The sequence below is a fragment of the Odontesthes bonariensis genome, chromosome 23 (assembly GCF_027942865.1).
Source record: "Odontesthes bonariensis isolate fOdoBon6 chromosome 23, fOdoBon6.hap1, whole genome shotgun sequence".
Taxonomy (NCBI): Eukaryota; Metazoa; Chordata; class Actinopteri; order Atheriniformes; family Atherinopsidae; genus Odontesthes; species Odontesthes bonariensis.
Genome location: NC_134528.1, coordinates 2,183,614 through 2,208,747, shown reverse-complemented (window position 1 = coordinate 2,208,747; position 25,134 = coordinate 2,183,614). Strand labels below are relative to the sequence as shown.

Genomic DNA, 25,134 nt, shown 5'->3' with positions numbered 1-25,134 from the left:
CTTGTTGTGTTTGACTCTGATTTGAGCTTTGTAGCTTGTTGTGTTTGACTCTGATTTAAACCGTGTAGCTTTTGCTAGGCTGGTTAGCCTTTGATATCCTGATTTTATGTCGCACTTAGAATTCTCAGTATTAGTTTGTTTTGTGTTTCAGAAGGATTCAGAGATTGTTTAGTTTGGCTTTCAGCTGTTACTTAGTTTTGTGTTTAAGAGCCATTTGGCCCCGCTTTAAGTCGAGACCCAGTTTTGTCTTGTATGGAGTTTGTTTTGGTTATTGTTTTTCCATGTGCCACACTCCTGTTTGGAGGTCATTATCTTTGTTTTCTGCCCAATTTTAAATCAAACAAAATAAACCTCTTTTCATTATCACCATCAAAAACTGTCTGGGATTATTAATGTCACGTCTCTCACCCGCTGGCCGAGCCGGGATGTAACATTTAAATGGGGGCTCGTCCGGGATCCCGGGCAGTGATACGAAGGGAGAGAAAATAGGGCCAAGCGATTGTGAGGTCTGACTTTTTGCTGGAGAACCATTTTGTGATGCAAATGTATTACTCTGTTGAACGCATATTGTTCTGAGAAGCAAAACGCTTTATTTTTTAAACCCCAGCCAACTAGCTGGACTACCTTCAACACCAAAACGAGGCTGGAACTCTGCTCACAGGACGCAGCAGGAGGTAAGAAGATGTTCATAAATGATGTTGCTGATATGGGATGTCATACAGATTCATGTCAAAAGGCTACAAGCTCAATAGCCTTGAAGTCTCTCCAAAAAAACAATAACAAAAAAAAAACTCTTCATACTGTAGATATGTACATAGCGAATTTTTATTTTATATTTATTTTATTCTATTCGCTTGTTTTTACTACTTTAATTGTTTTCATATCTTTTACTGTATGCTGCTGCAACAAAACAATTTCCCAAATTGGGATGAATAAAGTATTTATCTATCTATCAAAAGAGGCGAACTATCCCTTTAACGAACGCATCGTGGGCTTTAAAAATGCATTTCTGCGTGAATGTGTGGTGGAAACGCAGGTTCAGATGCAACAAAGGCTTCTGAGATTCTGTTTGGACACACATGCAGCTGCTGATCAGCACCAACAGAAGCTTAAAAACTGCAGATTTAAGAGACACAGACGTAATGATCAATGCAGTGTTGATCCATGTTTATCTGTGTGACACCAGCATCCTTTATCACAGAGTCTGACTGAGTCTGAGTGTGAGGGACTCACCGGGCTCCCCTGGCAGAGGCAGCCCAGCAGCAGTGCTGTGTAGGAGGCCACGATGCTGTCCTCCATGTGCTTCCCTGCATGCTGCAGAGCTGACAGGAACAAAAGGATTATTGTTATTTCTAAACTTCAGAAACAGTCGGATCCATTATTTAGAAAATAAACAAAAACATGGTGGTACCTTTGTTTAGGTCCAGCTCCTCCTCCTCCTCTTCCTGCTTCTTCTTCTTCTCGATATCATCCTGCTTGGTGGGGTCGTTGTCGTTGGTGACCCACTGGATCTCCCCGCCCGTCTCCTGCCACTGGCCGCTCTGGTCGGCCGGCTTCGGGGGCTCCTTGATGAGGTCGTCGGTCTGCGCCTCAGCCAGGACGGCGGCTCGCTCCCGCTGGAGGAACAGCTGAGGAAGGAGAAGAAGAAGCCGTTAATAAACCCGCCTCTGGTGGCTCGTTTTCCCAACGGAAACCGACGACATTCATCGTGTCATTTCATCAGACATTTTAATTTCTCTACTCAGAAAAAAACATCTGAATCTTCTTTAATCTTTGGCTGTTGAACATCAAGAAGTTCCACACACTGAGGATCTAAAAGCTGCAGAATTCCTCATGAAGTCCTCAGAAGCAGAAACACTTTTCAGGCCTCACGGCTTCTTTATGAGTTTTCATCTTAGAATCATTCTCTGTGTTCTTCCACCACTCACCCCGCTGGAAGTCCCTCTGGATAAGGGGAACATTTCCATCTGATGAGGTGGGATGATTCAATTTAAATGCAGCTTTGATGACGTTCATGGGAAAGTGAGGAAAGAACAGAACCATAGAAACCGAACTGTGACGCCCCCGTGAGCTGGAAATCTACCCGCTGCCTGACATCAAGCTTCATTAAACAAAGCCAAACTTCTACTGTTGTCAACACATCCAATCATACTCCATTTACCCCATAATTACATTTAATGAGCATCGTACAGTGTGTGAAATAATGGTTTCATATCAACCAGGTCTACAACATGATCTGAAATGTAAATTTAAAGGTGTAGTTCGCCTCTTTTGTAGTTCGCCTGCCGACAGCCGCCGCGCCTGTTACGCTGTTCGGTCTGCACAGCAGGCAGTGATACGAAGGGAGAGAAAATAGGGCCAAGAGATTGTGAGGTCTGACTTTTTCCTGGAGAACCATTTTGTGATGCAAATATATTACTCTGTTGAACGCATATTGTTCTGAGAAGCAAAACGCTTTATTTTTTAAACCCCAGCCAACTAGCCGGACTACCTTCATCAACACCAAAACGAGGCTGGAACTCTGCTCACAGGACGCAGCAGGGGGTAAGAAGATGTTCAGAAATGATGCTGCTGATATGGGATGTTACACAGCTTCATGTCAGAAGAGGCGAACTATCCCTTTAAGTTTTAGAATCTGGGTTAAACTCCAAATGAATCCTGAAAAGTTTTAACACAGAAGAAGAAGAACAGGACGGGAGCCCGGCTGAAACTCTGTACCTGCACGAGAGCAGCGATGGCGCTCAGTGGGCCGGAGCTGGTGATGTCCTGGTGCTGCGGGTTGAGGAGGACGGTGGAGTCGCAGGGACCCTGACCCCCCTCCATCTCCATCTCCATCAGGCAGTATCTGTTCCTGGCACTGTACTCCACCAGGTTGATCAACAGGCCGAGACCCTGAACACACCATAGACACACACAGAGTCAGAGTTATTCCTCCAGCTGCCGTCACTGATGAGTCAGCGTTTTACGCTCTCACCATCCCAGCGGGATCGTCGCGTTATTGTTGTTTCCATGCCAACAACACACACTTACTAAAAGAAAGTGTGTGTGTTCGAAACCACATACTACATACTTCCATACTGCATACTTCCATACTACATACTCATCGATCAGACAGTATGCAGAGCATTTTACCCACAATGCATTTCGCTCCTGCCCGAGCCGAAATCAGCCGGCCTGAAGCTGATTTCTCTTAAGCTCTAAACTCTGTAAACTTTAGCAACATTTGAAACATTTTCAGGAGAGAAAGTAGTCGTTTAGATCCCCAACGTGTTGAAAACCTGACAAAATACCGGCTGTTTACAATTTTGTTCCCACGAATTCGGCGCTACTAAAGCTAGCCGCAGTGAGCTAACGCACTTTCGGTTATTTTCACAAAATAAAATACCCGTTGCCTTTTATCATAGGGAAAACCATTACCATACAATTGGTGCTTTTGTTTTGAAAACAGGAAGTGAACCAACCCTCGTTGTAGCTAGCTTGAAACTGCCGTTTTGACAGGAAATGACGATCGGCGACGTCACGTTACGTTGCATCTTGGGTAGTTTGAGTATGAGTAGTAACCTCATGATGCATACCCAACATTTCAGAGAATCTAGTATGCATCCGGGAACTTCTCGCTTACTCAAACTCGCATACTAACTCAGAAAGTTAGTACGAGAAGTAGGAGAAGTATGCGGTTTCGAACACAGCCTGTGTCTCCACCAAACGAGATGGTTCGGTTTGTTAAAGGAACACCTTAGAATCGTTTTGCTCTTTGGCTCCCCCTACAGGGATGTAGCGCCACTGTCACAAAGACAAATCTGTGTGAACCCTGCACACACACGTGTTGTCATGTTGGAACGGCCACAAAGACGCTACCAAAAACCATCAGAAAGGTAACATGACCGTGAAGTTAGAAAGGTGAGGTGCAGGGCAGGAAACCAAACTGTGGCAGCTCAGCCGCTCGGCTCTCAGAAGCACAGATTTAAGGTTCACAAACATTTATTCTTTTGTTTTAATTCACAGTTTGCTTGTGTGAAGTAAATATAATCCAGGGCCCTCATTTATCAAGCGTTCTTAGGAACAGATCTGTGCGTAAAGCGTGCGTGCGATCATTCCTGAGCAAAGTGTGGGATTTATGAACATGTACTTGAACTTAGAAATGTGCCTAAATCTACGCACAGCTTTGACCATGCTTACGCACATTGCCTAGTGGTAGAATTACGAAACTGCAAATGGTGTTGATCACTGCACAGGGGAATATTACAATGTTCATTCAATTGTTGCATTACAGTATGTCTGATGGCATTTGGGTCCGTGTAGCCTATGCAATTCCAAAGCACGGTCCATTAGACCTACCTGGCGTTCATTGCATTTCATTCAGAGTGTAACAATAATTGTTTCACCAGAAGACCTGACAATAATCAGCCTAGTTTAATTGATATGGGTATAAAAGGCACACGTAGGACATGCCATTCAGAACAACATGGCCCATCTTGCATTGCTTGAGGATCTGGAAAACCGTGCGCTACGGAGGGAGCGCGTGTTTAGGGAGCGTGCAGATTTATTGGCAGAAAGTAGTGAGTGGCTTCTAAGCAGGTTCAGATTCCCAAAACATATACTGCTCGACCTCTGCCGTGAATTGGGGCCATTTCTCGAGCGAGAAACTAGCGCACGCAAGCCATACCTGTGCATAGCCTATACAGGTGCTGTCCACTCTGGGCTTTTTGGCTACAGGTACGTTTCAGCGCGAGGTAGGAGATCGATGCGGCATTTCTCAGCCGTCCATGAGCCGAATTCTGCCCACAGTGTTGGATGCGATTATTTCTTTGACCCCGACTTACATTTGATTCCCTTATGGGGGTCCACGCCAGGCAGACATTAAGCGAGGGTTTTATGGTATCGCGCAGTTCCCCAACGCCATAGGAACAATAGACTGCACTCACGTCGCACTAAAAGCACCATCACAGCACGAATACAACCTCGTGAATAGGAAGGGGAAGCACTCCATTAATGTACAGCTTATATGCGACAGTGATATGCTGCTTCTCAATGTCGTTGCCCGATGGCCAGGGGGGACGCACGATTCCTTTATTTTGCAGAACAGCTCCGTGGGCCTTCGTTTACAAGAAGGAGCTGTTGAAGATGGATGGCTTATTGGTGAGTGTTGCGCAGCATGTTTGCAACATTGGTTATATTCAGTGTTCGAACTACGGGGGGACTCGGGGGATCCGAGACCCCCTGAAACTGACACGAGACCCCCCGAAAACATGATTTGGGAAATGTTGGGGGGGGTCTCTAAAATATTGGCAAAATGTGATTTCCCCTGATGAGTTATGATTGCAGACGCGATGCGTGTGTGGAGGTGTGGAGCCCGTGTGCGTAATTGGCATAAAGCTGTGCTGTCCGCCGCGTATGATTCTGTATTGCTTCTCATGTGTTTTCGAGATCCGAGCTCTGAGTCAAGCGCAAGCAAGCAAGTTCCGGTGGCTTTTAAAGGGAATGTTGGTGCCATATATGGTTACTTGGGGGCGTTCCATGATGCAAATTAGTCTGCTCGTGCCCGCGCAAGGTGAACTGGCAGGTGTGGTATTTATCATTGCAGATTACCTACCGGTGTGCGTACGACCTGTCTAAGAACGTTTGATGAATGCCGATTTTTTTGTACTTGGGCACATTCTAAATTTCACTCCTACGACAGGATTTAGAAGGGATTCTACGCCCTAATGATAAATGAGGGCCCAGGTCCCTGACCAAACTGAGGCCACCGACCACCTGGATCCATCTCCTCTCAGAGAAATAAACACACGAGGAACAACATGGATGCTCATGGTCCTCACCTCCACAGAAACCTGTAAAGCGACAACATGCTAAATGCACAGGAAGCATCGGCTCAGCGGACCCAAAGAGTAGCACCAACGGGACCGCTTACTCGTCTGCTGAGTCGCTCCTACGCATGCGGGGAAGAAAGCTTGAACTCTGCAGGATCACTTTAAAACTAGGGCTGGGCAACAATTAAAATGTTTAATCTAATTAATCGCATGATTTCCCTGATTAATCACGATTAATCGCATTTGTACGCAGAATCCAAAAATGAATCCAAAAGTAGTGTATAGCTTTTAGCATTTAGCTTTATTTTAAATGTGCTGCCATATGAATGAAAGTGCCATAACATTTGTTGTGCAAACACACTTTTAACATCAGCATCTTTCTGTAGTTTTTATGTAGAAGCCTCGCTCCACTGTCTGTTTCCTTGAATGACTTGCTGCTATCAGTTGTGTGTTTTGCCTTTAAGTGATATTTTAGACTGGAACTACTACGCTGAGAAGACAATTCAACTTGGCAGTGTTTACAGATGACTTTGGTTCTGTCGACTCCGCCGTCTGGAAGAACTTTAAAATGAAAATGGCCGAGTAAAAGTTCCGTACCCTTCTCCATGTTTGGTGGATCCGCCGATTACTTTCTTTTCCTGTTCCACAGCAGACAGCAGCAGACTTTTACAAAATAAAAGCCTGTGAGCAGCAGACTTTTACAAAATAAAAGCCTGTGAGCGACAGACTTTTACAAAATAAAAGCCTGTGAGCAACAGACTTTTACAAAATAAAAGCCTGTGAGCAGCAGACTTTTACAAAATAAAAGCCTGTGAGCGACAGACTTTTACAAAATAAAAGCCTGTGAGCAACAGACTTTTACAAAAAAAAAGCCTGTGAGCAACAGACTTTTACAGAATAAATAAATAAATAATAAAAATAAATAAATAAATAAAAAAAACTGCGTTAATGTGCGATAAAATATTTATCGGCGTTAAATAATTAACGAGTTAACGTGATAATAACGAGTTAACTCTCCCAGCCCTATTTAAAAGCTATGAAAAGCGTCTCCAACAACTGGATCCTGATGCCCTTCAGCTTCGGTGCGAGGATGTTGCCGTTTCAGGACCAACTAATATGTTTTTCCACTCCAACTCCAGCAGTTTCTCATCATGATGTAAAGCATGCGTGAGTGAGAGGATGTGTGATACGCACCAGCACTCTGATGTCGAACCGCTGCTCCTGAGGGAGATACTGAGGGACTCTGAGGACACAGTTCAGAGCCGTCACCAACAGATCCTCCTGTTCTCCGGTCTTTGTGCTGCCCCACTCTGCACACACACATGAACGGGTTAGTACACTCAGGGTTACAGTCATGTTTGAGGAGCGGCCGTTCGTGAACTCACCGTTGTCGTGCGTCAGGTTGAGCAGGACTCCGATGATGGCCCGCATGCAGTCCTCCACCGCCTTCCCCACCACCACTCCCTCTGAGTTCACCTCCCTGTTGTAACGCTGGATCATCTCCTCACACCTGCTCAGCGCCCTGAGAAACAAGAGGTTCACAAACTTTAGGAATTCAACTTTTAACTTCAGAGGAAAGATTATTCTTTAGGGTTGAAGACCATCAACTTGCATCCTGGTCTTTCGGATCATTCTCGTCCAAACGCACATTTAACCTGCTCATCTCTGGCCCTTCGTTTCAAATCTACAGTCTCTGTGTCTTTGTCAGTTCCCTCTGGATTCACATCCAGATGTCTCGGCGTGACTCGCCTCTTTTCTTTTCAACTCCATCATGAAACAGAGCAGCATTCAGACAAAGATGTGCGCAGACACACCAAGGCCGGCTGCAGCAGCAGAGGTCAGCAGCCTCATGTAAGTAATCAAATTACATCTAATGTCAGCGGTGAATGAACACAGAGCAGCAGCATCAGGATGCAGAGCCCCAGCTACAGTTTACCCCTGTACGTGTCATTAGCAGCAGCATCTTATTATGATGCCGTTCCTGCGTCTCATCACACAGCAGCTGCTGGCGTGAGACACACCGGGAGGTTTAACTGACAGAAGACGAGTTAAAGCCATAATTCCAGGTTTATACCAGACATCCCCATCACTGGCTCACATTTTAAACCACAAACACCACCAGGAGCAGGATGACTCCGATCACAACACCTGACATCATCGTCTTCCTTCAGGTGACTTTTCTACGAGCTGAGGGACGCTTCGCACATTTCACAAAGATGGGTTTAAGAGTCTGTATCAAATCAAATCAAATGTATTTGTAGCACATTTCATGTACAAACAGTTCAAAGTGCTTCACATAAAATAAAAGCATTGCAGCGGGGAGTGGAAGAAGCATTAATATACATAAAATAATATAAAGAGAAACAAATAAAATCATTTAAATTAATTTAAAAACCAGCAACAGTCCAGATAAGTTCAAAGATATCGTGCAGATTTTATGCATAGACACATGAGAACAGAAATGTCTTTAACCTGGATTTAAAAATGTCTCCATTTGGTGAAAGTTTAATCTCCACTGGCAGTTTGTTCCACTTGTTAGCAGCATAACAGCTAAATGCTGCTTCTCTGTGTTTAGTCTGGACTCTGGACTGGACCAGCTGACCTGAGTCCTTGGATCTAAGAGCTCTGCTGGCTTTATATTCTCTGAACAGATCGCAGATGGGTTCTGGGCCTAAAGCCTTCTGGGATTTGTAAACCATCAGCAGGCTTTTAAAAGTGCCCAGAGACAGATGACCGTCATCAACAAGCAAAGGGACGTTCTGTGTGTGTAACAGGGCAGTTTGGGGGGTAATTAGATTAGGCCTGCAGGCAGCTGAAGCACAGAGGCAGCGTGTGTGGCAACAGGGAGGAAACAAAAAGCCGAACTCAGGAGGAGGAAACAAAGGCTGTGTTCGAAACCGCCAACACTCCCACTTCTCCGACTAACTTTAACTTTTTTTAAGTTCCCGGATGCATACTAGATTCTCTGAAATGTTGGGTATGCATCATGAGGTTACTACTCATACTCAAACTACCCAAGATGCAACGTAACGTGACGTCGCCGATCGTCATTTCCTGTCAAAACGGCAGTTTCAAGCTAGCTACAACGAGGGTAGGTTCACTTCCTGTTTTCAAAACAAAAGCACCAATTGTATGGTAATGGCTTTCCCTATGATAAAAGGAAACGGGTATTTTATTTTGTGAAAATGTGGCTCTCCAGCTCACCCCGCAGAGTTTAGGTGGCGCGGCCCGGTGGCTCTCCAGCTCACCCCGCAGAGTTTAGGTGGCGCAGAGTTTAGGTGGCGCGGCCCGGAGGCTCTCCAGCTCACCCCGCAGAGTTTAGGTGGCGCAGCCCGGAGGCTCTCCAGCTCACCCCGCAGAGTTTAGGTGGCGCAGAGTTTAGGTGGCGCGGCCCGGCGGCTCTCCAGCTCACCCCGCAGAGTTTAGGTGGCGCGGCCCGGCGGCTCTCCAGCTCACCCCGCAGAGTTTAGGTGGCGCGGCCCGGTGGCTCTCCAGCTCACCCCGCAGAGTTTAGGTGGCGCAGCCCGGAGGCTCTCCAGCTCACCCCGCAGAGTTTAGGTGGCGCAGAGTTTAGGTGGCGCGGCCCGGCGGCTCTCCAGCTCACCCCGCAGAGTTTAGGTGGCGCGGCCCGGCGGCTCTCCAGCTCACCCCGCAGAGTTTAGGTGGCGCGGCCCGGCGGCTCTCCAGCTCACCCCGCAGAGTTTAGGTGGCGCGGCCCGGCGGCTCTCCAGCTCACCCCGCAGAGTTTAGGTGGCGCGGCCCGGCGGCTCTCCAGCTCACCCCGCAGAGTTTAGTTGGCGCGGCCCGGCGGCTCTCCAGCTCACCCCGCAGAGTTTAGGTGGCGCGGCCCGGTGGCTCTCCAGCTCACCCCGCAGAGTTTAGGTGGCGCGGCCCGGTGGCTCTCCAGCTCACCCCGCAGAGTTTAGGTGGCGCGGCCCGGTGGCTCTCCAGCTCACCCCGCAGAGTTTAGGTGGCGCGGCCCGGTGGCTCTCCAGCTCACCCCGCAGAGTTTAGGTGGCGCGGCCCGGTGGCTCTCCAGCTCACCCCGCAGCTTTGGGGGTTAATCGAGTTAACAGAGCGGACAGCTGAAGGCTCGAGCCGAGGGTCTGCGTCAGCCGCTGAAACAGTCGATTCATTCACCCTCATCTTCCTCGACCCCCCCGAAGAGGGCGAAGATCCGGTCACAAAAAGGACAAAGGAGCAGCGAGAAGGTAAATAAGTGGAGTTTTATCTCAGCCTTTAAGGAAGACGTCAGACCGACTGATGTCTGAGGAAGTCAAACATCTGAAGCTTCTGTTTTCCTCACCAACACATCGCTGTGATCTCAGCCCTTCCATTCTATCGATCAGGTCTTTCTTATTGATCAGTTATGAAGCTACGTCACAACCTTTGCTGAAGCATTGTGCCCTTTGTCTTCTTTCCGCCCAAAGATGATGCACCTTCCGTTGTTCTGTTGACCCGCGGGGTTCTGCAGGGATCAGCTCTTGTACCCTTTCGGTTTATAGGACACTCTAAAGTATAGTTCTGTTTCATCTTTGCATCACCGGTGATTTAACCAATCAATCTCAATCTAAATTCTCTTTAACTTTCAGTAAAACTGGATTTTTTTTTTGTTTTGTTTTTTTTAACCAAATCAAGGCTCCGGTGACAAACTGACAGATAATTATGATAAACATGGTTATTAAGTGATTCAGCCTGGTTATTTTCCTGGAGGCAACTCAAACTCCTTGGAACTGCTTGGAATAAACACTGAAGACCCCCCGTTTCTAAGTTTGACACATCAGGTTCAATATGCTGCTTCCGTGTCATTTTTACTCATTTATTTTTGCTTGCGTTTTTATTCTTTTTCTTATTATTCCTTCCTAACTGCATTTACAACTCCTAAAATCTCTGTATTGTTCGAATAAGACGAGACAGAGTACCGATAATTAGTTCAGATCTGATACCAGAACACATGAACACCTGAGAGACTCGAGGGCAAATGTGTAAACACAAAAGAACAGTGAGAGAGCGAGACCGTCTGCCAGCCGGAGAGGTCACAGTTCAAAGGTCACCGTGTGATTGACAGGAGGTCACAACCAGGAAATGGAACGACAAAACCTTGATAATAATGCAGCATTATAACCACGAGGAGTACGAACACACACAGAGCTGTACAGACACACACTCTGTTCAGCAAAGTGGCTCACTTTAGTTTCTGATGGAAGAAATCAACACGTCTAAATTTAAAAGTGACATATTGTGTAAAAATCCCTTCTTCCTGTTCCTGGGAGCAGATATCAGAGGTCAGAGGTCACCAGCAGGTGTAAAACGTCCCAAAAACACAACTCTGGTATTTCTTTAGTTCCCCTTTGTTAGAAAGTTCCTCATTTAACGAGCTGTCACTCCTTAAGTTGGCTCCGCCTCCTCTGCTAAGCCCCGCCCCCTCACATCCCCCCTGCTGGATGGATGAAGCCAGCTTCTGGTGGAAATGTTCTGCTGTCAGCTGCTCTGAGGAGCATGGGATCGGTTCCAACTCTCAGAGCCTGAACTTCAGAGCAGGGAAATGGAAGCATCTGAGAAATAACTCCTCCTGGTTTATTTTCTCCTTTAGCAGCAGCTAACGCTAACAGCTTAGCTAATGAATGTAAACAGACACAAGTTTACTCACTTTGCAGAAGATATGATCAGCGAAGAGTCTTTGTAGGCGATCAGGTAGCTCTGGTTCTCCGGGTTGTGGACCGTCACCTGCATGCAGACACGACACACATTGAGCTACTTCTGCTGTACCCAGGCAGCTACTCTTCATTCTGAAGCTCACTTTTACATTTAGATTTCATTCTCAGGAGTGAGCGTCAACGTGAGTTTTATTGGTCTCTCATAAACTTTTAAAGATAAAGATGTTGTGGGTGTAAATCTGCAGGAAGCTTGCACTCATTGTGGTTGGTGGTTAGCTCTAAAAGCTGTTATTGATCCGGTGATCATCAGTTCGCATCTCCTTCCCGAGCCACAAGGCTCACTTTCACAATGAGAAGACAACACAGTTTACAAACTGATACTTCATATCGTATATTTTGAAATCCAAACGCTATTTTTTTGTGTTCATTGTTGATTTAAAAGTGAAACCTTGGTTAAGTTGGGCTTCCAGGGGCCTGTTCTGCGCAGCAGGGTCAACATCCACGGCTTCTTTCCGGTTTAACTAACCGTAACCATGGAGATTCTGCTAAGCAGTGCTACAGTAACTGAATATGTGTGCATTCATGTGGGACTGATGGAGTTTGCATCATATTTCCAGCAAGTTGAAGAGTAAAACTACTACAGAAGAGAACCACTGGATGTCATAAATTCTCTTTGTACGAAAATAAAGAACCAACAGAAAGGCCTGAATGTAAATGTCCGAGTCAAGTTTCTTTCATTTTGGCTCTAAAATGCAAAACAAAAAGAGTTTTTATCCTTTTCAAAGACTTTCATTTGTTTTGAAAGATTTTCTAAGATGGATACGATCAAACTGACCTCATCTGATGAAGTCTGGTTGGTTTGATAATGCAGAAAGTGGCAGTAAAACCTTTTATCGCTCAGGGGATGATTGTGATAAATCAGGAAACAGGTAAACAGGAACAGGCTTCACAGTAATCAGTCTGTGTTTTAGACTATAAAAGCAGATATTTTCCATGAAAAAAAATCTCTTTGTGAAAGTCAAACAGCACATTTAGCTGCAGAGCGACTCGCTGTCCATGTTTTTTTATCTTACAGGAGAGAACCGTTTGTTTGGGGCTGTAGCTCAGGAGGAAGAGCTTTCCAATCAGAAGGTCGATGTTTGGACTGCTGGATTCCCACAGAGCCCAGACCCCAGCCCTCCCAAACCCCCCTCACATGTGATGCACTTACGCTCTCCAGCACCCGTAAACACCTCTCAGCCCCCCACAGCGAGGAGCCCAGCTTCTCCTTCTCGTCCTCCTGGTTCAGGTTATTGACGCACTCTTTGACTGCAGAGAACAGAAGCACACACAGAGATGAAGGCTGTGCTCGAAACCGCCCACTTCTCATACTAACTTTAACTTTTTTTAAGTTCCCGGATGCATACTAGATTCTCCGAAATGTTGGGTATGCATCATGAGGTTACTACTCATACTCAAACTACCCAAGATGCAACGTAACGTGACGTCGCCGATCGTCATTTCCTGTCAAAACGGCAGTTTCAAGCTAGCTACAACGAGGGTAGGTTCACTTCCTGTTTTCAAAACAAAAGCACCAATTGTATGGTAATGGCTTTCCCTATGATAAAAGGCAACGGGTATTTTATTTTGTGAAAATAACAGGAAGTGCGTTGCTCACTGCGGCTAGCTTTAGTAGCGCCAAATTTGTGGGAACAAAATAGTAAATAGCCGGTATTTTGTCAGGTTTTCAACACGTTGGGGATCTAAACGACTACTTTCTCGCCTGAAAATGTTTCAAATGTTGCTAAAGTTTACAGAGTTTAGAGCTTAAGGGAAATCAGCTTCAGGCCGGCTGATTTCAGCTCGGGCAGGAGCGAGATGCATTGTGGGTAAACGCTCTGCATACTGTCTGATCGAATGAGTATGCAGTATGTAGTATGCAGTATGTAGTATGCAGTATGGAAGTATGTAGTATGGAAGTATGCAGTATGGAAGTATGTAGTATGGAAGTATGCAGTATGGAAGTATGTAGTATGGAAGTATGCAGTATGGAAGTGTGCAGTATGGAAGTATGTAGTATGGAAGTATGTAGTATGGAAGTGTGTAGTATGGAAGTATGTAGTATGGAAGTATGTAGTATGGAAGTATGTAGTATGGAAGTATACAGTATGGAAGTATGCAGTATGGAAGTATGCAGTATGGAAGTATGTAGTATGGAAGTATGTAGTATGGAAGTGTGTAGTATGGAAGTATGTAGTATGGAAGTATGTAGTATGGAAGTATGTAGTATGGAAGTATGCAGTATGGAAGTATGCAGTATGGAAGTATGCAGTATGGAAGTATGCAGTATGGAAGTATACAGTATGGAAGTATGCAGTATGGAAGTATGCAGTATGGAAGTATGCAGTATGGAAGTATGTAGTATGGAAGTATACAGTATGGAAGTATGCAGTATGGAAGTATGCAGTATGGAAGTATGCAGTATGGAAGTATGTAGGATGGAAGTATGCAGTATGGAAGTATGCAGTATGGAAGTATGCAGTATGGAAGTATGCAGTATGGAAGTATGTAGTATGGAAGTATGTAGTATGGAAGTATGCAGTATGGAAGTATGCAGTATGGAAGTATGCAGTATGGAAGTATGTAGTATGGAAGTATGTAGTATGGAAGTATGCAGTATGGAAGTATACAGTATGGAAGTATACAGTATGGAAGTATGTAGTAGGGAAGTATGTAGTATGGAAGTATGTAGTATGGAAGTATGCAGTATGGAAGTATGTAGTATGGAAGTATGCAGTATGGAAGTATGCAGTATGGAAGTATGCAGTATGGAAGTATGCAGTATGGAAGTATGTAGTATGGAAGTATGTAGTATGGAAGTATGCAGTATGGAAGTATGTAGTATGGAAGTATGCAGTATGGAAGTATGTAGTATGGAAGTATGCAGTATGGAAGTATGTAGTATGGAAGTATGCAGTATGGAAGTATGCAGTATGGAAGTATGTAGTATGGAAGTATGCAGTATGGAAGTATGTAGTATGGAAGTATGCAGTATGGAAGTATGTAGTATGGAAGTATGCAGTATGGAAGTATGCAGTATGGAAGTATGTAGTATGGAAGTATGCAGTATGGAAATATGCAGTATGGAAGTATGCAGTATGGAAGTATGCAGTATGGAAGTAGGCGGTTTCGAACACAGCCGAAGACTCGGAAACACGCCATCACGCTTCCTGTTCGACACGTTTTCTGCTTCACCTTTATCTACGATGTGGTCCAGTCCTCCCAGCAGCCGCAGCTCCTCTTTGAACCAGTCTCCCGCTCGCTTGGTAAGTATGCAGTATGGAAGTATGTAGTATGGAAGTATGCAGTATGGAAATATGCAGTATGGAAGTGTGCAGTATGGAAGTATGTAGTATGGAAGTATGTAGTATGGAAGTGTGTAGTATGGAAGTATGTAGTATGGAAGTATGTAGTATGGAAGTATGTAGTATGGAAGTATGCAGTATGGAAGTGTGCAGTATGGAAGTATGTAGTATGGAAGTATGTAGTATGGAAGTGTGTAGTATGGAAGTATGTAGTATGGAAGTATGTAGTATGGAAGTATGTAGTATGGAAGTATACAGTATGGAAGTATGCAGTATGGAAGTATACAGTATGGAAGTATGCAGTATGGAAGTATGCAGTATGGAAGTATGTAGGATGGAAGTATGCAGTATGGAAGTATGCAGTATGGAAGTATGCAGTATGGAAGTATGCAGTATGGAAGTATGTAGTATGGAAGTATGTAGTATGGAAGTATGCAGTATGGAAGTATGCAGTATGGAAGTATGCAGTATGGAAGTATGTAGTATGGAAGTATGTAGTATGGAAGTATGCAGTATGGAAGTATACAGTATGGAAGTATACAGTATGGAAGTATGTAGTAGGGAAGTATGTAGTATGGAAGTATGTAGTATGGAAGTATGCAGTATGGAAGTATGTAGTATGGAAGTATGCAGTATGGAAGTATGCAGTATGGAAGTATGTAGTATGGAAGTATGCAGTATGGAAGTATGCAGTATGGAAGTATGCAGTATGGAAGTATGCAGTATGGAAGTATGTAGTATGGAAGTATGTAGTATGGAAGTATGTAGTATGGAAGTATGTAGTATGGAAGTATGCAGTATGGAAGTATGTAGTATGGAAGTATGCAGTATGGAAGTATGTAGTATGGAAGTATGCAGTATGGAAGTATGTAGTATGGAAGTATGCAGTATGGAAGTATGCAGTATGGAAGTATGTAGTATGGAAGTATGCAGTATGGAAGTATGTAGTATGGAAGTATGCAGTATGGAAGTATGTAGTATGGAAGTATGCAGTATGGAAGTATGCAGTATGGAAGTATGTAGTATGGAAGTATGCAGTATGGAAATATGCAGTATGGAAGTATGCAGTATGGAAGTATGCAGTATGGAAGTAGGCGGTTTCGAACACAGCCGAAGACTCGGAAACACGCCATCACGCTTCCTGTTCGACACGTTTTCTGCTTCACCTTTATCTACGATGTGGTCCAGTCCTCCCAGCAGCCGCAGCTCCTCTTTGAACCAGTCTCCCGCTCGCTTGGAGGTCAGAGACAGCAGCGTCTCCATGGCCAGGTGACCCGTCTGCAGGGCGAGAGACGGAAGAGAAAGGGTCACCAGAAACCTCACAAAGACGCTTTTTCCCTCCCCGGCTGTGAGAAACGGACTCCAGAGGTTAAAGGGACAGTTCGCCTCTTTTGACATGAAGCTGTGTAACATCCCATATCAGCAACATCATTTCTGAACATCTTCTTACCCCCTGCTGCGTCCTGTGAGCAGAGTTCCAGCCTCGTTTTGGTGTTGATGAAGGTAGTCCGGCTAGTTGGCTGGGGTTTAAAAAATAAAGCCTTTTGCTTCTCAGAACAATATGCGTTCAACAGAGTAATACATTTGCATCACAAAATGGTTCTCCAGGAAAAAGTCAGAGCTCACAATCTCTTGGTGCTATTTTCTCTCCCTTCGTATCACTGCCTGCTGTGCAGACCGAGCAGCAAACACCGTAACAGGCGCGGCTGTCGGCAGGCGTCTTTCCTTTGCTTTCCTTTTGTTTATTTTCCTTTTGTTCCTTGTCTTTCTTTCTTTCCCTTTCCTTCTTTCCCTTTACTTGTCTTTCATTTCCTTTTCTTTTGTTTCCTTTCTTTCCCTTTACTTGTCTTTCATTTCCTTTTCTTTTGTTTCCTTTCCTTTCTTTCCCTTTACTTGTCTTTCCTTTCCTTTCCTTTCCTTTCCTTTCCTTTCCTTTCCTTTCCTTTCCTTTCCTTTCCTTTCCTTTCCTTTCCTTTCGTTTATGTGCGGTGCAGACCGAAGTGCAGAGCGAGCAGTCCCCTGCTTCTGAGCAGCAAACACCGTAACAGGCGCGGCTGGCGGCAGCAGGCAGTGATATGAAGGGAGAGAAAATAGGGCCAAGAGATTGTGAGGTCTGACTTTTTCCTGGAGAACCATTTTGTGATGCAAATGTAATACTCTTTACAAGTAATTTCCTTACAGGAAAAGGAGGCCAAGGATCATAGACGATGGTTTAGTGTTGATGCTATCTTTGGAAAAGTTACACTTCGGTCTGCACAGCACATAAACAAAAGAAAAGGAAAGGAAAGGGAAGGAAAGGAAAGAGAACGAAAGGAAAGACAAGGGAACAAAAGGAAAGGAAACTATAGAAAAGGAAAGGAAAGAAAAGGAAAGGAAAGGAAAGGAAAGAAAAGGAAAGGAAAGGAAAGAGAAGGAAAGAGAAGGAAAGAAAAGGAAAGAAAAGGAAAGACAAGGAAAGACAAGGAAAGACAAGGAAAGAAAAGGAAAGACAAGGAAAGACAAGGAAAGACAAGGAAAGGAAAAGAAAAGAAAGGAAAGACAAGGAAACAAAAGGAAAGGAAAGAGAAGGAAAGGAAAGAAAAGGAAAGGAAAGGAAAGGAAAGAGAAGGAAAGGAAAGGAAAGAGAAGGAAAGGAAAGGAAAGAGAAGGAAAGGAAAGGAAAGGAAAGGAAAGGAAAGGAAAGGAAAGGAAAGGAAAGGAAAGGAAACGAAAGGAAAGGAAAGGAAAGGAAAGGAAAGGAAAGGAAAGGAAAGGAAAGGAAAGACGCCTGCGACAGTCGCGCCTGTTTGCTGCTCGGTCTGCACTTCGGTCTGCACGGTCTACACAGCATGTTGTGATGCAAATGTATTACTCTGTTGAACGCATATTGTTCTGAGAAGCAAAACGCTTTATTTTTTAAACCCCAGCCAACTAGCCGGACTACCTTCATCAACACCAAAACGAGGCTGGAACTCTGCTCACAGGACGCAGCAGGGGGTAAGAAGATGTTCAGAAATGATGTTGCTGATATGGGATGTTACACAGCTTCATGTCAAAAGAGGCGAACTGTCCCTTTAAGGTTGCGTACCGTAATGTTCTGCAGGTCCAGGTGCTTGTTGTGCACCGTGTCGCACAGCTTCCTGATCTTCTCCTTTATCTTAGCGATCTCTCTGGCGCTGAACTGGGTGCTGGAGTCCGTCCCGGCAGGCTGATTCTGGCTGCCTTGGCTTCCTTGATCGTGGTCCATTTCAAGCAGGCGGATCATCAGGTCCAGGCAGGATCGATCCAGGTCCATGTTCAGCCGGTCTCGGCTCAGGATGTACATGAGGGATGCCGTGCACAGAGCCAGGTTCTGCAGAGAGAAGACAGAGCGTTTCCAAAGCAGATCCTCTCAGGACAGACGGCACATTCACATCTCCTCATCCCAACGATTCAGGATCACTTCTGTTACCCTGGGGGACAAAACTTAAACCAGAAGAGCCTTACCCCAGCGTAGTGTCTGATAATCAGGTCCTAATATGTTAATTCTTCAATAAATAACCTGAATCTAACATCACGACCACATGCGGCAGCTAGGGCTGGGCATCGTGGCCAATTTCCTAAATCCGCTTGGCAGATCTTGCAAACCACTTTGGTTTCAACCAGCTCTTTGTCCTTTGTTGTTTTGAATCTGAAAAGGTTCCAGACCTCAGACTTAAATTGGGGCAGCCTGCTGAGCGAGTTTTACCTGCGTCGGCCATCTTGCAAGTTTGTGCGCTTGAATGACAAGCGGACGTAAACGCGCCGCTGTTGCATCACGGGGGTTAACTTCACGGGGAAAATAAATAAATAAATCGATCTCATGCCCTACTAATCACTTTTGCAAAATTTAAACCATCTATGAATCAGACTAAACTCTGTGCAGCAGTCCTGACAGGGTTCCACCTTAAAAGCTTAAGTTTTACGCCACATTCCTAAAGTATCTCCACTGATCAGGCATCCATGTGATCCTTTGATCCTGGAGCGGACGGCGTCTGTGGTGCTTTATCGTTACCGGGTGTTGTGGGGCGTCGTTCAGAGTTTTGAAGATCTGCGCCACCTTCCCTCGGGCCCTGAGGTGCATCCTGAAGCTGGGCATCGCGCAGCGGGTCGCCAGGCTGATCACACTGGAGAAACACGACGGAACCGAATCAGGATTTCACAAAGCAGAAAGAAGGAAGCCGAAGGAATGCTCCCTGCTGGGGGCCGGCCAGCGGCTCCTTACCTAAGGCATCGTGTGTTAAGGGGTTGTCCGGTCTTCAGGCCGGTCGCTAGATACTCAAAGTCATCAGTAAACTCCTGGTTTTCTCCAAACTCCACCACGTCGTTGAAGTGCTTCACATGCTGGACGACTGTATACAGCTGAAAAACAGACGGAGGGGGTGGATGAGTGGAATATAACTTCTTCTTCTTGATTTATAAATCACTTTAAAACAACAGTAGCTATGACAAATAAAAATGTAAAATATGTAAAAGTGAAGCAGCTCAGAGAGGCAAGATGGGGCAAGAAGACCATGGCTGTGTTTGAAACCGCGTACTACTCCTACTACTCCTACTAACGTTTTGAATAAGTATGCGAGTTTGAGTAAGCGAGAAGTTCCCGGATGCATACTAGATTCTCCGAAATGTTGGGTATGCATCATGAGGTTACTACTCATACTCAAACTACCCAAGATGCAACGTAACGTGACGTCGCCGATCGTCATTTCCTGTCAAAACGGCAGTTTCAAGCTAGCTACAACGAGGGTAGGTTCACTTCCTGTTTTCAAAACAAAAGCACCAATTGTATGGTAATGGCTTTCCCTATGATAAAAGGCAACGGGTATTTTATTTTGTGAAAATAACCGGAAGTGCGTTGCTCACTGCGGCTAGCTTTAGTAGCGCCGAATTCGTGGGAACAAAATTGTAAACAGCCGGTATTTTGTCAGGTTTTCATCACGTTGGGGATCTAAACGACTACTTTCTCACCTGAAAATGTTTCAAATGTTGCTAAAGTTTACAGAGTTTAGAGCTTAAGCAAAATCAGCTTCAGGCCGGATGATTTCAGCTCGGGCAGGAGCGAAATGCATTGTGGGTAAACGCTCTGCATACTGTCTGATCGATGAGTATGCAGTATGCCGTTTCTAACACAGCCCATGTAAACTTATAAAAACAAATAAAAGAATCTTAAAATGAAGAAGACTGGCTAACTCCAAAGTAAAGAGCGTTACAGTAATCCAGCCGAGTTGTAATGAAGGCATGAATTACTGTCTTAAAAGAATTTGCTTTATCTTTGCCGGCTTCCTGAGATGATAGAAACGGGACTCGGCCACTGCTCCCACCTGGCGTTCTAATTTAAGATCACCGTCTATTATAAAACCCAAATTAGAAAGTTTGTGCTTCAAATAAATAAGACGTCAAGGGGCCCAGATCGATAAGGGATGTTAAGGGATAAGGGAACAGTGGAAAAGCGATGGGTGTGGTGCTGTTTATAATCTTTTTACTAAAAGACTTTTGGGTCATTTCCTTTAAAACAAAGAGAAATTTGGGCAGAAACTTTGCACAAATGACTGATATAGGACTGGAAATAATCTCAAGTCAACTGTGCCATGTGACACCAAACTGTTGACATCACAGCAGCTGATCAAAACTAGTTGGTGCCTTGTGGTCACGTGCATCCTCCAACCAATCAGGCTGCGGTTTACCGGCGCCGCCACAGCTTCCATTCACGAGGACGGGAACAGACGGAACATCTTCAGGAAGTGGCAGCTTCAGCAGAGGAGAAACGTTCAGATTACCTCTTTGTGTTCTTTGTGACACTTGAGCGCGGTGACCGTGTCCTGGTAGGGATCCGTCGGGATGGTGACACACTTTGTGACCTTGGGAGGAGGAGGAGGAGCCTTGAAAAGGCCATCGTCCTTCTTCTGAGGGTCAGAGGGCTCCGTGCTGGAGCCTCCGGCAGTGACTAATGCCTGGAAAGATGGAGGAAAGATGGATGAAAGATGGTGTGAGACTGCGGCATGTGCGCCCTGAATGTCTGCATTGTGTTTGTGTTCTTACAGGAGCTGCGTGTGATCGTGAGAAGAAAGGCGGCGGTGGCTCCTCTTCACCCGCCACAGTCCAGTGTCGGGCATTATAAACCGCTTTGGTGGGAGACTGCAACAAGAACACAGAAAACATGAGCATGGAGAACCCTCCAAAACCCTCCAGCTCCTGACATGGAGCACCAGAGGTGGGTAGTAACGAGTTACATTTACTTGAGTAAGTTTTTGAAAACATTATACTTCTAGGAGTAGTTTTAAATCTCTATACTTTTTACTTTTACTTGAGTAGATGTGTGCAGCAGAAACTGTCCTCTTACTCCGCTGCATTAGGCTACAATGAGCTGGTTACTTTTCTTCTTACCTCTTTGGTATTCTACGCCTCATTATTTTTATCCCCCCGCGTACGCCTCATTTTAATGTTTTATTCTGACAGAGAGAGAGACTTCCACCAAAGGCTCTACCACCTGACTGTGTTCCACCAATCAGACGCAGCCGTGCGGTCTGGTCACGTGACCGTACTCGATCTCAGTGGCGGGACGGGTTAGCTTTAGCATTAGCAGTCGTAGCAAATAAACAAAGAAACAGATGAAAAATGTCAGAACCAACGGTGGGAAATGAAGACGCAGACGAGGCCTCATACTGAAAGCATGTTTACCTTACAAAGAGTGAGAAACAGCAGCTACATTATGTGTCTTCTGTGTCAACCAAAACAAACGCACATTTCAGCAGAAACTCAACATCTAACTTGAGGAAACATGTAGCGCTAAGTTTCCTAAACTCGTTTTTCCCCCCATGGATAGGTGAATGTTTGTTTTTTAGGTTACATATGGGTTACATATGTTTTAAACATTTCTTAAGTCTCTTTTATTTTTATTGAAGTTCTTGAATTTACCTGGATTATTTTAATTTAAGCTATTTTGTAATTAATTAATTCATTTTAATTTATTTTATCAATTGGATGAACTCTAATTGGCCTAAAGATGATTATTTAGTATTTTTGTCTGTCTGATTGAATGCTTGTGTTAACAAATAAATCAGACGTTACTCAACAGTTACTCAGTACTCGAGTAGTTTTTTCACCTTTTTTACTCTTACTCAAGTACTTATTTGGATGACTACTTTTTACTTTTACTTGAGTACAATTTTTGGCTGCTGTACCCACCTCTGTGTAGCATCTTCCAGCAGCGTTTTCACACACTAACACTTTTATCAACTTTTTAACTTGCTGCCTGTGGTTGCATGAAGTTTTCATCTTAATATCAAGGCCTGCATGCTGATAGCTGTTCGTTAAAGTGAACAGATCGTGTATGTGTGTGTGTGTGTGTGTGTGTGTTGCCATCAGCAGTGATGCGTTTTCACTCCAAATATGTGGAGATTTCAAAGTGTCATTTTAACCCGAATATTTGTCTTTTTGGAGCTATTAAGCGTTTTAAACAACTCCAAATTGGCCACTTTTTAAAACAAAGTTGATAAAAATGTAATTTAATAAGGACGCGTTGTGGAAAAATAACTTTTTTCTGTGCTTTAGAGCCTATATTTGGGTGTCTGAAGTTCTCTTTCAGCAAGAGAAACTCAAATGAACAATCCCAGAACCCAAACACTGAAGGAGAGAGTGAGCCCAACGAAGCGAAGGAAACGGGATAACAACATGCAGATGAAGCTGCCCGAGAGTCCGCCAGCACTGATCAAACAGCAGGACACGCTTAAAACAAACCGTCCACCCATCCTTGGCCGGTCGCCTCTACTCTTTGCCAAACCTGTGGTTGGTGGTTGCCGGGGCATCCGCGATGAAAAACAAAAGATGGAGAGAGGGAGGCAGTGGACAGAGAAAGGAAGGAGACAAGAGTTGGCTGAAGGGTGTCGTGCTGAGGTGGTGGTGGTGGCGGGGGGGCGGGGGGGCTTCACCACGGGGTTAATAAGCAGAGACAAAAGGGTAGTCTGAGGTTGAGCTGGGCTGTGCTGGAACATCAACACACCGAATTAAAGGCTGCTGCAGTCATCTGAATGACACAGACAGACACCTACCCCACCGCCACGCCCCCCCGCCGCCGAGCAGCATGGCACAGATGAGAATGAGGGAGGAAGAGGGGCCCCCACACCTCTGCTGTGGCCCCAAAAATGAAAAAAAAAAAAGAAGACGTACTGTTCTTGCATTGCTGGGTGTGCCGTAACAGCGGCGCTCTACTTCTCTGCCAAAGCATTTCTGACAAACACGATACCGGCTCATGAGCCGCTTACAAGTATTCATATTAGAAGAATGTTTTCAATATCAAAGGCTCTGCAGAAGGAGCAGGCGGCGGGAAGCAATATCCAGCCAAAACTCTCACAAATATATAGCTATGGGGGGGTGGGGGCTTGCAGCATGGCACAATAGGCAAGGCTTGGGCTGCTCAGGAAGGCGTCATGAGTCCATGCACCAAGTTTGGCATCGATACATAAATGCATCGCAGAGATACGGCCTAACGTCATGTTTGCGCGCCGGCGTTGAGTTTGATTGGCTGCCGCGGGCAAACGGAAGCAGATGAAAAAATCCACATGATAACTTTTGTGCGGCTTGGTCTGAAGATTCTATGTGTCAAGTCCCGTGGATATCGGACAATCTGCGTAACCTTAAATGCTTTTTGATCAAATTCAAAATGGCGGAAAATCAAAGATGGAGTAGATGAAGTCATGGGTTGCGATGACCTCGTCTGCATCCAGGGATTCCATTGGTATCTCATTTATGAAATTTGCAAAAAAAAGGGTCCAAAGATATGAGCAAAAATGCATTTTTGCTACATATAGCGCCACCTATAGGCCAAACGTCACCAAACTTCTTTGGCCTCTTACCGTAGTGGTCATGAGTCTGTGTTATAAGTTTGACGTCATAACATCAAACGGTTGCCAAGATATGGCCTCACTTCCTGTTTGGTGGCGTCGCCACCGAGTTTGATTGGCTGGTACGGGCAAACGGAAGCGAAATGAAAAATTCCACACAATAACTTTTGTGCGGCTTGGTCTGAAGAGTCTATGTGCCAAGTCTCATGAAAATCGGACAATCTCTGTAACCTGAAATGCTTTTTGAAGGTTTTTGATAAAATTCAAAATGGCGGAAAATCTAGTCATACGCAAAATGACGTCATAGGGTGCGTTGGACTCGTCATGATCCAAGGATTCCAACGATGCCTCATTTGTGAAATTTGGACCAAGTAGTCCAAAGTAATGCAGCTGGATGCACTTTGAACTTTGACGTGTTGGTGGCGCTAGAGAGTACGCTGTTGGGGCATGAACATTCTTGAGGTTGACTTTGGCACTGTGCTGAATACGTGTGCCGAAAGGTTTTTACCGTAGCGTTCATGGGGCTGCCATAGACTTTAATTTGAAGCAGAAACGGATCAATAATAATAACAAAAGCTACTAACACAATGGGGGCCTTCGCTGCTCGGCCCCCAATTAGTTTGAATGAAGGAAGAGCTTAAACAAACCCATAACCGTCCCCTACACATGGATATTTCTGTTGTCTTTATGGTGAAACGTCTCCCGGAGTTCCCACTTTGGCTCAGCCGCTGCCACAGATGCACAGTTTACTGTCACCGAGGCCGAGCTTTCATAATACCTCCACAGGCTGTCGCTTTCATAATGAGCTCGGCCCGGCTCCTGCTCTCAATAATGTAAAGGGAAGATGGAGCGGGGAGGGTGGAGGAAGGTGTATTAAAACAAGGAGGGGGAGGACGTGATGGAGGATATTCTGCTGGGAGTTAAAAAGGAAGACAAAGTGGTCAAGAGACGAGGGCACATAATTCAGCAGTGAGGGAGCAGAGTTATTTTAAGAGTCGGGGCATGTAACTGGAGAATGAGAAAGCACATTAAGGACATCATTATGCTCCATCGCCCACAGTGTCTGCTAATTCTCTTCCTGCATGTCCGCAGTGGACAAGCTGCAGAGGACGTTTAGATTTGTTCTGAAGATCTCAGAACAGCCGAGTTTTCTCTGGCCGAACCCGAGCGGATCAAACGGCGCAGAAGCTCCAACGAGACAAAAAACGAGCATTATAACGAGGCTTTGGCTGCGTTCGAAACCGCATACTACATACTGATCGATCAGACAGTATGCAGAGCGTTTACCCACAATGCATTTCGAAAATCAGCCGGCCTGAAGCTGATTTCTCTTAAGCTCTAAACTCTGTAAACTTTAGCAACATTTGAAACATTTTCAGGTGAGAAAGTAGTCGTTTAGATCCCCAACGTGTTGAAAATCTGACAAAATACCGGCTGTTTACCATTTTGTTCCCACGAATTCTGCGCTACTAAAGCTAGCCGCAGT

At 45.1% G+C, this 25,134-nt stretch overlaps 1 protein-coding gene across 1 annotated transcript in view; it reads right to left on the bottom strand.

The window, feature by feature from the left end:
- The window catches only part of LOC142373531 (wings apart-like protein homolog), a 44,767-nt gene that overhangs the window by 4,071 nt on the left and 15,562 nt on the right, over nucleotides 1-25,134 (bottom strand). The window contains exons 6-18 of the mRNA XM_075456834.1: nucleotides 20,848-20,943; nucleotides 20,586-20,759; nucleotides 19,034-19,170; nucleotides 18,824-18,935; nucleotides 17,879-18,142; nucleotides 15,978-16,089; nucleotides 12,678-12,775; nucleotides 11,461-11,537; nucleotides 7,196-7,332; nucleotides 7,005-7,120; nucleotides 2,719-2,892; nucleotides 1,412-1,628; nucleotides 1,234-1,322 (exon numbers count right to left, since the gene is read on the bottom strand). Coding sequence (XP_075312949.1) covers nucleotides 1,234-1,322; nucleotides 1,412-1,628; nucleotides 2,719-2,892; nucleotides 7,005-7,120; nucleotides 7,196-7,332; nucleotides 11,461-11,537; nucleotides 12,678-12,775; nucleotides 15,978-16,089; nucleotides 17,879-18,142; nucleotides 18,824-18,935; nucleotides 19,034-19,170; nucleotides 20,586-20,759; nucleotides 20,848-20,943 — 1,803 coding nt within the window. The remainder of the gene's footprint in view (nucleotides 1-1,233; nucleotides 1,323-1,411; nucleotides 1,629-2,718; nucleotides 2,893-7,004; nucleotides 7,121-7,195; nucleotides 7,333-11,460; nucleotides 11,538-12,677; nucleotides 12,776-15,977; nucleotides 16,090-17,878; nucleotides 18,143-18,823; nucleotides 18,936-19,033; nucleotides 19,171-20,585; nucleotides 20,760-20,847; nucleotides 20,944-25,134) is intronic.